This window comes from Lepidochelys kempii, chromosome 2 (assembly GCF_965140265.1).
Source record: "Lepidochelys kempii isolate rLepKem1 chromosome 2, rLepKem1.hap2, whole genome shotgun sequence".
In the NCBI taxonomy this organism is placed as follows: Eukaryota; Metazoa; Chordata; order Testudines; family Cheloniidae; genus Lepidochelys; species Lepidochelys kempii.
Genome location: NC_133257.1, coordinates 197,898,455 through 197,914,128, shown reverse-complemented (window position 1 = coordinate 197,914,128; position 15,674 = coordinate 197,898,455). Strand labels below are relative to the sequence as shown.

The 15,674-nt window shown below is 42.3% G+C and overlaps 1 protein-coding gene across 14 annotated transcripts in view; it reads right to left on the bottom strand.

Annotated features, from left to right (window-relative positions):
• The window catches only part of NEK10 (NIMA related kinase 10), a 173,638-nt gene that overhangs the window by 152,943 nt on the left and 5,021 nt on the right, over nt 1-15,674 (bottom strand). For 7 of the 14 annotated variants that reach the window (XM_073333424.1, XM_073333427.1, XM_073333428.1 and 4 more), the window contains exons 2-5: nt 10,478-10,589; nt 10,058-10,118; nt 6,858-7,006; nt 5,015-5,113 (exon numbers count right to left, since the gene is read on the bottom strand). The exons of 1 other annotated variant lie outside the window; for it this stretch is intronic. In XM_073333424.1, coding sequence (XP_073189525.1) covers nt 5,015-5,113; nt 6,858-7,006; nt 10,058-10,118; nt 10,478-10,551 — 383 coding nt within the window. In that variant the 5' untranslated portion in view covers nt 10,552-10,589. Of the gene's footprint in view, nt 1-5,014; nt 5,114-6,857; nt 7,007-10,057; nt 10,119-10,477; nt 10,590-14,054; nt 14,197-15,674 lie in introns of those variants that run through there. 6 more of the 14 variants (XM_073333426.1, XM_073333429.1, XM_073333425.1 and 3 more) reach the window with 5 other exon arrangements.

Sequence of the window (15,674 nt, the reverse complement as noted above, 5' to 3'; positions counted from 1 at the left end):
CAGCCTTACTCCATCCTCCATGGTAGGACACTTTACCATGCCATGCTAGTAGCAAGTAATCTGGTATCATTGCATGACAAAGACTGGCAGCGTGTGGTCCCAGTGTTTGCTGGCATTCAAGCAACATCCGTTCTTTATCTCACTATGCTATCCTCAGGAGAGCGATATCGTTCATGGTAACCTGGTTGAAATAGGGAAATTTAATTAAGGGGACATTCAGAAGTGGCCGTTCCTACTGGGCTGTTTGCTTATGGCTGAAAAGAAATCCTCTCCGCAGTTAGCCACGTGGTGGGGGGGGGCCATTGGCACTGAGCTGTTCGCGTTTGGCTACCAGGGATCTTCCCTGATACCAGCCACGCAGTGGGGTGAGGGGTAAAGCAATCATCCCATAGAATTGGAGTAGGGATGGGGGGTTAGTTTGCTTTCTGCTGCTGCAGAAAACCGCAGCACTAAATGGAAAAGGAGTACTTGTGGTACCTTAGAGACTAACAAATTTATTTGAGCATAAGCTTTCGTGAGCTACAGCTCACTGAATGGCCAACTCAACGTGCTTTGCTTGGTATGGGAGAGGAGGGCGCTGCTGTTATGAAGTTTGCAGAAGCCAAAAGACTATGGCTTACCATGGCAGCCTCTAAGCCGAATTCTGTTGCCTGGCACTGCGTGTGTGATCTTTAACACCAAAGCTGCAGGCACTCAATATAAGATGCAAAATGCGACCTTGTACCAAAATCACATGTACTATGTAATGTGAATAGTGTTGCTCACCGTGAAAGAGGATAGCCATTGTTCTGTAAACTGTATTTTTTTAAATACTTCACTCCCTTTTTTTCCTTCAGCAGCTGCAAATGTTTCAAGCCTCCCTCCTCCGTCCCAAAGGCTATCTCAGATAAGGTGGCGAAAAAAACGCAAGCGCAATGAAATGTTCTCTGAGCTCATGCAGTTGTCTGGCACTGACAGAGCTCAGCAGAATGTGTGGAAGGACACAATGGCAGAGTACAGGAAAGTGGCCGATGAACGTGAGGAGAGGTGGCGGCAGGAAGATCAGAAGAGGCATGAGGCAACGCTGGGGCTACTGCGGGATCAAACGGACATGCTCCGGCGTCTGGTGGAGGTTCATGAACGGCAGCAGGATCACAGACTGCCACTGCAGCCCCTGTTTAACTGCCCTCCCTCCTCCCCAAGTTCCATAACCTCCTCACCCAGATGCCCAAGAACACGGGGTGGGGGGAGGCTCCGGGCACCCAAACACTCCACCCCAGTGGACAGTCCAAGCAACAGAAGGCTGTCATTCAACACGTTTTAAAGCGGCCTTTTCCTTCCATCCTACCCTCCTCCCACCCCCCACCCGGGCTACCTTGCGAGTTATCTCCCTATTTTTATAATCAATTAATAAAGAATATATGTTTTTTAAACGATAGCGACTTCATTTCCTTTGCAAGCAAGCTGTGACCGAAGGGGGAAGGGCGGGTGGCTTTCAGGGAATTTAGAGTCAACCAAGGGGGCGGGTTTTCATCAAGGAGAAACAAAAAGAAGTGTCACACAGTACCCTGGCCAGTCATGAAACTGGTTTTCAAAGCTTCTCTGATGCGTAGCGCTTCCTGCTGTGCTCTTCTAACTGCCCTGGTGTCTGCTGCACATATTCAGCGGCCAGGTGATTTGCCTCAACCTCCCACCCCGCCATAAACGTCTCCCCCTTACTCTCACAGAGATTGTGGAGCACACAGCAAGCAGCAATAACAGTGGGAATACTGGTTTCGCTGACGTCTGAGTGAGTCAGTAAACTGCGCCAGTGACCCTTTAAAAGTCCAAATGCACACTCTACCACCATTCTGCAATTGCTCAGCCTCTAGTTGAACAGCTCCTTCCTACTGTTCAGGTGCCTGTGTACGGCTTCATGAGCCAGGGCATTAAGGGGTAGACTGGGTCCCCCAGGATAACTAAAGGCATTTCAACAACCCCAACAGTTATTTTCTGGTCTGAGAAGTAAATCCCTTCCTGCAGCCGTTTAAACAGACCAGAGTTCCTGAAGATGGAAGCATCATGAACCTTTCCTGGCCACCCCACGTTGATGTTGATGGTCCCTTGTGATCCACCAGTGCTTGCAGCACTATTGAAAAGTACCCCTTGCGGTTTATGTACTGGCTGTCCTGGAGGTCCAGTCCCAAGATAAGGATACGCGTTCCATATATAGCCCCACCACAGTTAGGGAATCCCATTGCAGCAAAGCCATCCACTATGACCTGCACATTTCCCAGGGTCACTACCCTTGATAGCAGCAACTCAGTGATTGCGTTGGCTACTTGCATCACAGCAACTCCCACAGTAGATTTGCCCACTCCAAATTGATTACCGACTGACCGGTAGCTGTCTGGCGTTGCAAGCTTCCATGGGGCTATTGCCACTTGCTTGTGAACTGTGAGGGCTGCTCTCATCTTGGTATTCTTGGCAGGTGGGAGCAGACCACATGTACTCAGGGTGGGGAGAGCTGGAAGGTTCCTGGCAGTGAGGAAGCCCACTGAATCGCAGTCTAAGGAAGAGTTCCATCCTAGCTCTGCCTCTCAGAAGCCAGAGGGCAGGGGAAAGCAAGCCACAAAGTTCCATGAAAGTGCCCTTACGTATGCGAAAGTTTCATAGCCACTGGGAATCATCCCAAACCTACAACACTATGTGGTCCCACCACTCTGTGCTTGTTTCCCGGGTTCCACAGCATGAGCCTGCCCCAGTAACACCATGATCTCCAGATTGCTGGGGACCGCGGTTTTAGAGAAATCTGTGTTCATGTCCTCATCACCGCGCTGCTGTCGCCTCCTCGCCTGGTTTTTCAGGTGCTGGTTCTGCATAAACTGCACGATAATGCGCGAGGTGTTTACAATTGTCATAATTGCTGCGGTGAGCTGAATGGGCTCCATGCTTGCTGTGCTATGGCGTCTGCTCGGGCAATCCAGGGAAAAGGGCGTGAAATGATTGTCTGCTGTTGCTTTCATGGTGGGAAGGAGAGTTGACTGATGACATTTACCCATAACCACCCACGACAAATTTTTGGCCCCATCAGGCATTGGGAGCTCAGCCCAGAATTCCAATGGGCAGCGGGGACTGCGGGAACTGTGGGATAGCTACTCACAGTGCACCACTCGGAATGTCGACGCCTGCCACGGTACTGTGGACTCACACCACCGAATTAATGTGCTTAGTGTGGACGCATGCACTCGGCTTTTTACAATCTGTTCCCAAAAATCAACTTCGTAAAATCGGAGTACTTTCATAGTATAGACATGGCCCAAGTCCCATTTTCAAAAGTGACTTAGGCACATAGGAACCTAAGCCTATGTCTACACTAGGAGAGTTTTTCCTGGTATAGCTATACCTCTGTATCTACCAGCAAAGTGCTCCTTGTGTGGGTGCAGCTATACCAGCAAAGCTGCACTTTTACTGCCATAGTTTATTCCACACACTGCCCTGAGCAAAATAAGATATACTGGCAAAAGTGTAGTTTTGCCAGTATAACTGCCTCTGCGCTAGGGGTTTCTGTCAATACAGCTGTGTTGGTCAGGAATGACTCCTGGAAGAGCTATGTCAGCCCAGAAGTCTGCAGTGCAGAAATGGCCAAAGTCCCATTGCAAGGAGACTTAGCCTCCTAAGTGCATAAAACACTGCTGAAAATGAAAAGTAGGACCAGACTTACAAAGGTATTTACATGTCTAAAGATGCAGATAGGCATCTAGTGGAATTTACAGAAGGTTCCAAGCAAGTTAGGGTCCTAAACTCCCACTGACTTTCATGATTTTCAACGGAAGATGGGTGACTAACTTGGTTAGGTTCTTTGAAAATCCCTCTAGACATCTAACTGGAGCTTTAGGTGCCTAAATACCTTTATAAATCTGGCCTTAAAACTCCTAAATCACTTGGGTGTTTTTTGAAAGTTTTGCCTGGGGTTTAAATAGAAAATTTTGTTTAAATATAAAATATACATTTCTTTCAGAAAATAAATCTCAGTGCCTATATTTTCTTGAATATCTTTCACTTATTTCTGTAAAGATCTGTGAGACTAGAACCCAGGTCTGTGGAGCCTGGGATGGCTGACATTCCCATATTGCCACTGGAGAGGATGGTGGGGGACATGCAGAGCTACATCTATTGAGCACAGTGACGGTTAGGCACTGCAGGAAGTACTGCTCAAAGGGTCTAGAGTGACAGCACCCTGCAGCCCTCTGATTGGCCAAATGCAATATTTAATCCTGGAGGGCACTCCAGGAAGTTTCCTGGACAAAACACAGAGACTTCTGGCCTTTGGCAACTCCAGACTGCATCTTGCTTCTGATCTCAAATCTCTAACCCCAGCCTGACTCTGACCCTGGCTCTTGTCTCCTGATTCCATCCTGGTAATTAACTCTAACATCCAGTCTCAGACCCCAGCTTGACTCTCACTCTTGCTTATTGATCATGGCTCTAGCAATTACTCTGATCCCTACCTTGGCCATCCTTACCTCTGGACACGAGCCTAGCTGTGACCGTTAGGCCAGTCCTTACAATTTCATGTGAAGTTTTGATATAATTCTATGAGAAATGGTATGAAAAGGGTTTCCCCTCTATCAGCCTTCAATGGTCAAGTAAGTATGAGTAGTTTTACAGTGCTGATGCAATTGAAATGAGTAAAATGTCATTGGAGCCTGTTTTTTCTGTAGATGGGCATGCCATCAATAACAGGGGAAATCAAAGAATCAACTTCCAACAAAAAAATTACAGAATTTTAAGACAACAGGTTCGCAGTGTGTAAATGAACTCAGGAAGCAGAGAAGTATTATCATCATCTGCCCAGATTTAGATTGGGAGACCCAGGTTTTTTTATATTAAAGATCTCCCAGCCCCATATTGTGAAACCAACAGTTTCTATACCACAGGGACTGTTGCTGGCATGTACAAGCCACACCTTACTCTCTCTTCTTGGATCCCTGCGTAATCCAAGCAAATGAGTAGTCTCCTCTATTACAGACCTACATGTATCACATGGTCTTACCTGCAGATAAGTCTGTTCTTAACCAAAGCTGTAAAGATCTCTTGAAACTGTTTGTGTTGAGCGTGCTTGCTAAAATGTCTCTCATTCCTGTAGTTCATACTGCGGGGGCCGGGGAAGAAAAATGAAGTTTTGTTAATTACATTGTAGTAAGATAAGTTTAGATTACTGAAAGTCAATGAGGAGAAAACAGACTTTATTAGCAGTTAATTGTTGAGATTATAATAGTGTATGATAACAAACTGTTTGACTATCATGACTACTACTTTTATTTAAATTAGCATTTAGCAGATCTCAACAGCCTATGCAGCAGCAAGTGGGAGCAGCCATTCGGTAACTGCCTTCATACACTGTCACTACTGGTATTGTGGCTCCAGCTCTGCCCCTCTTTTTTTACTCACTGAAAGATAACACTTTCAGATGTATTAACAGTATTAAAAAATACTCATAAGGTAAAACCAAATTACTTAAAAGAAACACCAATCGCAAAATGCATACAGAAAAAGCTAAACACGTGATTCTGAACTGCTGACTTAATGCATGATCCTAAGTCGCATGGTCCTAATCTTACTCCAGTTCCCACCCTATTGTCTACCATCACTTTTTGTTATGTAATGTTGAATGTATGGTGTAAGCTTTATGGGGCAGCAACAGTGCCTTCTGTCTGGAAAGCATGATGCACGCTTGAAGTGTTACATAAATAACAATGACAAACGAGAGTGAAGTGGCACGGAACCATTTTGGGCCAGTGACAGGGACCAGACAGTCATGAAGAAAAGGTCTTGAAGGACAATAATTCATAATAATTAAACACACATGCTATTAACCTAAATGTTTAGAAGATGTAGCACTTTTTAGCAGAAGCAGAATTAATCTGACATAACGGGGTTTTTTGAAGGTTAAAAAAAGCCATATTTCATCTTTCTGACATTTCCTAATGATGTTAGATTTAGAGATGTTTTAATATTTTATATGATGTTTTAAAAATTAATTAAAATGAAAACAGTGAGATCTCAATTATTCAACTCTCATTTAGCTAAGAGGTCCGATGTGTCTGCCAAGGTTTGAACAAAGCTTCTAAACTCTGAAAGATTGGTGCTTCTGTCCTCCAAATCTTAGCAGCTGCACGTCTTCTATCCTTTGAAGAGGAAGCCCAACAGACTTTGAAGAATGTGCTCAGGATCCCCTGATTATCCAACCTCCTGATTTTCCTGATGTTGTGTGTGCTCGTTCTCTTGCACAGCCACGACACTTCTACACAGTACAACCCTGATGATATAGCAAAGCATTTCAACCACTTAAATGCAATATGTTCAACTTTTCAGCTAGCATGGCTGGCAGAACTTTCTTAACCATATACATTTAAATAATGGGTGCCCCTAAGAACACACAACATCAGAAGAACACATCAGATTCTACCTTAGGTATCTTATGATTCCTTCCTGTGTTTATAACAATGCAAATAAAAAAATCCTTAATGGAACAGCAATCTGAACTGCCAAACTGCCCTTGGGAAACCTTTAATCTGATTATCTATTGCATTTTGCAAACCACACATCTATTCTTTCCTTTAGAAGTGAATATGTATGATTTAATATGTCCTTCAAACATTTACCACTTAAAAAGCATGAGATTCTGGGGTTGCAAGTATCAATTATATCTTTAGCACTGTTAACCTCACCTTTGCTATTTTTTAAAAATCCCTCATTAATAAAATAAGAAGAAAAACTGTTGAAAATTTAAAGGTGTGATTTAAACCCACGGAAGCAGAGTTAGGATTAGAACTCCAAGTTCATGCTCCATCCATACTTTGCATATTTGATTAAAAGAAAGGTACAATCTTTACCTAAAGTTTTCAAGCTCAACAGCTTCAGTTGATTCTTGCCATTGACCTCGGCTTCTTTGTCCATTAGTCTTGGTGTATTGTTCTGACTTGGTCATAGTATTTTGAGCAGTTTCAAAATTAATGGCTGGCAGCTGCAAATGCAAGGGAGGCTGTGCATAAGGCAAACAGTATATAGAAAGTAATCAAGCAGAGAAAAGCTTTTGTCTTCTCAAATTCTTATTGGGATTTCAGATACTGTCTAACTTAAGATCCAACAATTGCCATTATAAAGGTAATGCATACATCACACAATACAAACAAAGCTATTTTAATGCTCTGATCCAACGCAGTGCTGGATCAAACTGGTAGATGAACAAATATAACAAATTTTGAGATCAGTGACCCTCCAGGCCAGCCTGCTACAGGTTGTATTAAACCACTGACATTATACACTGTTTCAGAAATGTTACTGTCAATCCCACTTACACAGCTGTACAGAGGTACAATATTTCCTGTCACTTTAGAGGTCTATCTGTATTAGGTGACTCAGCCATTTCAACTTTAAATGCTAAGTATTTCTACCACCCTTAGAACAACGCTTCCTCAGCTCTCGTCCCCTAAAGCCCCTACTCTACTTACGCTACATTGATGACATCTTCATCATCTGGACCCATGGAAAAGAAGCCCTTGAGGAATTCCACCATGATTTCAACAATTTCCATCCCACCACCAACCTCAGCCTGGACCAGTCCACACAAGAGATACACTTCCTGGACACTACAGTGCTAATAAGTGATGGTCACATAAATATCACCCTATACCGGAAACCTACTGACCGCTATTCCTACCTACATGCCTCAAGCTTTCACCCAGATCACACCACACGATCCATTGTCTACAGCCAAGCTCTACGATACAACTGCATTTGCTCCAACCCCTCAGACAGAGACAAACACCTACAAGATCTCTATCAAGCATTCTTACAACTACAATACCCACCTGCTGAAGTGAAGAAACAGATTGACAGAGCCAGAAGAGTACCCAGAAGTTACCTACTACTGGACAGGCCCAACAAAGATAAAGCAGAACGCCACTAGTCATCACCTTCAGCCCCCAACTAAAACCTCTCCAACACATCATCAAGGATCTACAACCTATCCTGAAGGATGACCCATCACTCTCACAAATCTTGGGAGACAGGCCAGTCCTTGCCTACAGACAGCCCCCTAACCTGAAGCAAATACTCACTAGCAACCACACACCACACAACAGAACCACTAACCCAGGAACCTATCCCTGCAACAAAGCCCATTGATAACTGTGTCCACATCTCTATTCAGGGGACACCATCATAGAGCCTAATCATATCAGCCACACTATCAGAGGCTCGTTCACCTGCACATCTACCAATGTGATATATGCCATCATGTGCCAGCAATGCCCCTCTGCCATGTACATTGGTCAAACTGGACAGTCTCTACGTAAAAGAATAAATGGACACAAATCAGATGTCAAGAATTATAATATTCATAAACCAGTCGAAGAACACTTCAATCTCTCTGGTCACTCGATTACAGACCTAAAAGTGGCAATTCTTCAACAAAAAAACTTCAGAAACAGACTCCAAGGAGAGACGGCTGAATTGGAATTAATTTGCAAGCTGGATACAATTAACTTAGGCTTGAATAGAGACTGGGAGTGGATGTGTCATTACACAAAGTAAAACTATTTCCCCATGTTTATTTCCCCACCCCCACCGCTCCTCAAACATTCCTATTAACTGCTGGAAATGGCCCACCTTGATTATCACTACAAAAGGTCCCCCCCCCGCCACTCTCTTGCTGGTAATAGCTCATCTTAAGTGATCACTCTCCTTACAGTGTGTATGATAACACCCATTTTTTCATGTTCTGTGTGCATATAAATCTCCTTACTGTATTTTCCACTGAATGCATCTGATGAAGTGAGCTGTAGCTCACAAAAGCTTATGCTCAAATAAATTGGTTAGGCTTTAAGGTGCCACTAGTACTCCTTTTCTTTCTACCACACTTAGTTACTGTAAGGATATCTACACCTACTAGCTTGATTTGTGTAAACAGGTGCAGTGCATCCACACACAACACTCCCTCCAATCACTGCTATCCATTGTGATAGTATCCTGGAGAGTAATTTTTCACATTTTAGAAATCTGAGAGATACAGCTAGCTGCCTCATAGCTTGCAAACTTCAGCCTCAGTAAAGCAAATACATAGCCCTGTATGTTACAAAGAATTCTCTGGATCAGTTCTCCATACCTTTGTACAGCATTGGCAATGGATTTACAAGCAGTAAGGATGCTCCTTGCTATGTTACATATCTAGCTACATTGTGCTTTGGATGGATTTCTCAGCACTGCCTCCAAAATGTCAGTACTTTCAGCCATGTCACAGCAGTCAATCCCATGAAAATCATGTTGAATAGAATGTAGAACAAGAGAAATGGGCCATCCAGCTAGACCACAGAGTAACACCCACAATTATGTGGATTCACTTGAAGTAGGGATTAACATGATTTTCCCAATTTAAAAATATATATATAATTTTTCAAACGGTAGAGAGAAGTCCCAACAGGGAGTGGGGGGAAAGAAGACTTTGCTACAAACACTAGAAAACTTATAAGCAAATAACTACCAGTGTAATCAATTTTCTTGACACAGTTTTAACCTCAAGTTTTCATTCTCTAAACACTATTTATACATGATGGAATTGTTTACTTGTGGTTTTGCATCCTTCACTTCCTTTCATCATGTTATAATTAACCTGCCTCTTGCTGAAAATGGAGACTACTTCCTCATGACATTATCAAAGGGTGTGGAAAAAGACAAAGCTGGTAAACTGTTTAACTATAAATAACTGTGACAGCATAAACTCTGCTAGATATGTTGACACAGCAAACCAAATGAAGATCATTTTGCTGTTATTTAAAAAAATGAATATGACATACCAGCATAAAAAGCTGATTGATTTAATTCCTTTACACTGTGTAAATGGGATTTTTCCTAGAGAAAAACTCTGCTATTGCCAAAAAAAAGAAAGTTTCTAGTGAATTGAACTGCACATGAGCTCACTAAAACTTCTTTGACTATTTCTGACAATGCACAAAATTCACACTGACTACCACAATTATTATTTTGCATGATCATACAACTGTTCAGCATGTTGAATAATGACTACTAAAAATACCTGCTGTTTGCTTGACTGGACATTTAAAAGAGACTGAAGTCTTTTAAGATCAGAGTAATCCCTAGGATAAAACATAATAATGTATCTATTAATAACTCATTAGACAAAGTTATTTATAACCATGTCAACAAGTAGTCTGCTCAATATAAACAAGGTCAATTTGTGTGATCAACATTGGTGAGAGAAAAGGCAATTCTCTGGCATTGCCTTAGTAGTCTATTGTTTTATTTTTGCATACAGAAGTTTCATAACCATTGATTTGTTTCTCCAGAAGGCCTGAAATACCAAAGGTCTAAATAAACTCTCTGACCAGAGTAACAGTTGCCATGTGTATAAAGCATTTAACTTTGACAAATGGTACAAATTCCAGAAAGTCACTGTTGAGGTTCAAACAAACTAAACCATTATCAGATACTATACCTTGCAGTGATCCCTTGAGGTTTTTTATCGGTTCCTTTTTCTGTGTTCTTCACCTTTTTGTCTTGATCAGGCATTGTAAAACATCAATACTGCAGAATTAACATCTCATTCCCTTAAAAATAAAGTGGACGACAGAATATGATTGTGCTATAATGGCAGCAAGTAATAGCACACAGTAGAACCAACTTGAGAAACCAAGGTGTGAAAAAGAATAGATGCACTGTATGCCCAACCTGAGACACTAGGTTTTAAACAGAGGACATCCCTTAAAATACAGGACATAAAAGACAAGATAAGTAAGTCCTGGCTCTTAAACACCTGTTTTTTGGGAAGAGGATAGAGAGGACGAAGAGGGATCCCAAGTAACTTGCTACCACCATCCATTTTTACTGGCTTGTTCCCTCCTCCAGCATATTATTATTTCTTGCTGTGGATTTGGCTGTTTACATTATGGTAGTGCCAGGAGGCCGCCCTCCCCGTTGTGGACCCTGCTATGCTAAGTGATGCTGGGGGAGGTAGATGAAGGCAGTTGGAAACCAAGCAAACCCTACAGTGGTGGCGCCTGTCCTGCGGGATTGGCTCTCCAACTCCAGGTATTACGACCGGGAACTCAGGGTTGCAGCACCACTGCAGGTTAGACTGGCTGCTCCTCCGCATGATGATAGGGTGGTTGGGCCAAACCTGAGTGGTGCTGTGACCCCATGAGCCAGGTTGCAACTCCTGGAAAAGGGAGCCAAGACCAGCCCCACAGGACAGCACTCACTGCTGCAGGATGAGCTCATTCTCCAACCCCCTTTCACTGGGCCACCGCCCCTCCCACTGGGCCGGGATTAGGGTTGTGGGGCTGGGGCTGGGGGTGTGTATATGTAATGATGGGTCACAAAAAAAAGACAAAATGCTGTTGGTCGTTGGCCTTACTAACAGTTTGGAAACCACTGTGCTATGCCATAATGACATAGTCAAGACTAGAAAAAATATCAACTTGCCAACGAGAGTAGGAAGTTTTCCAAAGCTAGTGCCATCAGTTTCTACAGATCCCTAAACTCTCTAAACTCTCTCTCAAAAAAAAATCTAGGGGTGAAATCCTGGCCCAACTGAAGTCAATGGCGAAACTCCCATTGGGACCAGGATTTCACCCTCACTTTTAGCCTTTATGGGTGATACGAAAACCTTACAAATGAGAGGGAGGCTATGACAGCTTCAGAGGCAGCAGTGGTAGTGGCCCAAGAATGGAAGAAACAATGAAAATGACTCGATGTGGAAGCTGCGCATGTACATTATCTTGGAGTAATAATGAATTAATCCAGGTTAAACTAAATGGAAGGAAACAAAAACAGGTCTGCAACAAGGGTCCTTGATTTCAAAAGCACAGTCTTTAAAAACTTAAGGGAATTAGCTAAGGTAGTGGATTGGATTGAAGAACTCAAGCGTCCGAATGTGGAGGAGGCTTAGAACTATTTTTAGGCAAAGTTGCAGAAGCTATCTGAAGCTTGGATCTCAAACAAGGGGAAACAATTCTCAGTGAAGGGTTGCAGGCCAAAGTGGACAAACATACATCTCAAACAGGTTATTAAGAGAAAGCAGAAAGCCTACAAGGAACTGAAGATTGGAAGAATCAGCAAGGAAAGCTACCTCTTGGAAGTCAGAAAGTGCAGAGGAAAAGTGAGAACTGCCAAAAGCAAAGCAAAGTTGGACCTTGCAAAGGAAATTAAGAACAACAGTAAAAGATTATATAACCTGTCAAGGTTCCTTCCCCACTCTGAATGATAGGGTACAGATGTGGGGACCTGCATGAAAAACCTCCTAAGCTTATCTTTACCAGCTTAGGTCAAAACTTCCCCAAAGTACAAAATATTCCACCCTTTGTCCTTGGATTGGCCGCTACCACCACCAAACAAATACTGGTTACTGGGGAAGAGCTGTTTGGAAACGTCTTTCCCCCCAAAATACTTCCCAAAACCTTGCCCCCACTTCCTGGACAAGGTTTGGTAAAAAGCCACACCAATTTGCCTAGGTGACTACAGACTCAGATCCTTGGATCTTAAGAACAATGAACAATCCTCCCAACACTTGCACCCCCCCTTTCCTGGGAAATGTTGGATAAAAAGCCTCACTAATTTGCATAGGTGACCACAGACCCAAATCCTTGGATCTGAGAACAATGAAAAAGCATTCAGTTTTCTTACAAGAAGACTTTTAATAGAGATAGAAGTAAATAGAAGTAAAGAAATCCCCCCTGTAACATCAGGATGGTAGATACCTTACAGGGTAATTAGATTCAAAACATAGAGAACCCCTCTAGGCAAAACCTTAAGTTATAAAAAGATACACAGACAGAAATAGTTATTCTATTCAGCACAATTCTTTTCTCAGCCATTTAAAGAAATCATAATCTAACGCATACCTAGCTAGATTTAGAACTTTTAGTAAGTAGACTCCATTCCTGGTCTATCCCCGGCAAAGCAGCATATAGACAGATAGACCAGACCCTTTGATTCTCTCCCTCCTCCCAGCTTTTGAAAGTATCTTGTCTCCTCATTGGTCATTTTGGTCAGGTGCCAGCGAGGTTACCTTTAGCTTCTTAATCCTTTACAGGTGAGAGGATTTTTTTCTCTGGCAAGGAGGGATTTTAAAGGGGTTTACCCTTCCCTTTATATTTATGACATAACCAAATAAATAAAAAGAAAATAAGGAAAGAAGAAGTGGGACCGCTAAGCACTGAGGATGGGGTAGAGATTAAAGATAATCTAGGTATGGCCCAACACCTAAATGAATACTTTGCCTCAGTTTTTGATAAGGTAATGAGGAGTTTACGGGTAGTGGCAGGGTGGCTAATGGACATGAGGCTAAAGAAGTAGAAATAACCTCATCTGAGGTGGAAGTCAAACTCAAACAGTTTAATGGACCAAATGGGGGGGGGGGGGGCTGGATAATCCCCATCCAAGAATATTAAAGGAACTGGAACGTGAAATTGCAAGCCCTATAGCAAGGATTTTTAATGAAATGGGATGAAATTTAATAGTACAAAGTGATGCACTTAGGGACTATCAACAAGAATTTTTGCTACGAACTGCTATAAACAGTTGGAAGTGACAGAGGAGGCGAAGGACCTGGGTGTATTGGCTGATCACAGGATGACTATGAGCCACCAATGAGATGCAGATGTGAAAAAGGCTAATGCAATCCTAGGATGCATCAGGTGAGGTATTTCCAGTAGAGATTGTGAAGTGTTATTGCCATTATGCAAGCCACTGCTGAAACCTCATCTGGAATAGTGTGTGCAGTTCTGGTCTCCCAGAAACTTAAGAAACATTAATTCAAACTGGAACAGATGCAGAGAATGGCTACTAGGATGAGGTAAACCTTATGAGAGGAGACACAAGGAGCTTGGCTTGTTTAGCCTGACAAAAAGAAGGCTGAGAGAAGATATGACTGCTCTCCAGACATAAATCAAAGGGATAAATACCAGGGAAGGAGAATAATTATTTAAGTTATGTGCCAATGTTACCACAAGAATAAATGGATATAAACTGGCCATCAACAAGTTTAGGCTTGAAATTAAATGAATGTTTCTTACCATCGGAGGAGTGAAGTCCTAGAACAGTCTTCCAAGAGGACCAGTGGGGGCAAAAAAATCTAACTGGCTTCAAGACTGAGCTTTATAAGTTTATAGAGAGGGTGGTATGCTGAGATTGCCTACAATGGCATATGGCCCATCTTCGACTACTAGTAGCAAATATCCCCAATGGATGGAGATGGGGCGCTAGATAGGGAGGGCTCTGAGTTACTACAGAGAATTATTTCCCAGCTGTCTGGCTGGTGAGTTTTGCAACATGTTCAAGGGTCTAACTGATCACCATATTTTGGGTTGGGAAAGAATTTTCCCCCAGGTCAGATTGGCAGAGACCATGGAGGAGAGGTCGCTTTCCTCTGCACCATGGGACACAGGTCACTTGCTGGTTTAAACTAGAGTAAACGGCAGATTCTCTGTAACTTTAAGTCTTTAAATCATGGTATGAGGACTTCAGTAATTCAGTCAGAAGTTATAGGTCTATTACAGGAGGAGGTGGGTGAGGTTCTGGAAAGAGAATCCAAGATGTTTTTTAGTAACATACGTATAGCAATGTGTTCACTGCAACATACAAATTTTTAAATTGAGAGTGTCAGAAAGTCAGGGACTACAAAAAAGGGGTCATTAAGGGAATGCCCAATTGAGCTCTGAATAAAAGTCAAGCTTTCTGCCCAGTTCACAGAGATATGAACCTTGGCAATAAATGTACAGGCCCAATCCTACTAGATGAGCGTGGTCAGCGCATGTCAGGAGGTTGTCGGCACTTTATAGGATTGGGCCCAAGGACAGGAAGGAGTGGAAATTAGAAGAGAACTGAACAGCTGATTTGAGAAAGTCCTGAGAGTCGCTTATTTATTTGCCTTTGTTATTTCATTGCTTTTATTTTTCTTTTGTGGTCATGGCTGCCTGCCAGTAAGTCACTACTTCAAAATATACAGGACAGATTATTTTTTCTGCCATCTCCTATAGCTAATATTGATCACAAAAGGATTTATTTTTCTTCCTTGAAAACTTGATACATGTACATATTTTCCTTTTATATTAACAGATGGCATGCACCATGGGGTAGGCATCACAGAGCTTTGACAATATGAATTATCACAGTGACAAGCTAGTAAACAAAAGAACCTTAACTTTGAATTAGTTATTAAATGCAAACAAAAAGACAAAGTGATGGTATGGTTGGCATTTTAAATGTATAGCAATCAATATACTTTTCTTAAAAAGTGACAAACTAGCTATATACCAATATAATGCCCAAAGGTTAGAAAAAAAGGATGAACCCTGACATGGGAAGTATCAAAGATACTGCTCTGCACTCTGAGCTCTCTGCTTCTTTTCCAGTTAGAATGGTTGGGGCCACTTCTTCTATAATACCCAGAGAAAGGAAGTTAAACTGTGGGCCCTGTGGACAATGTTTGCCAAAAGATTCCAAGCTCATGTATACATTTAGGCATTCTTCAAGAGCAACTCATCTATTTTCAATGAGTTTTGCAAACTGTATCAATCTAGAAGTCTTCACATTCATCTACGTCAAGTATTTTTACAGATCAGCATGTATAATTGTATTAATATTTAATTTGGATTAATCATTTATTTAGAGTTGTTTTGATATTGTATATTAGA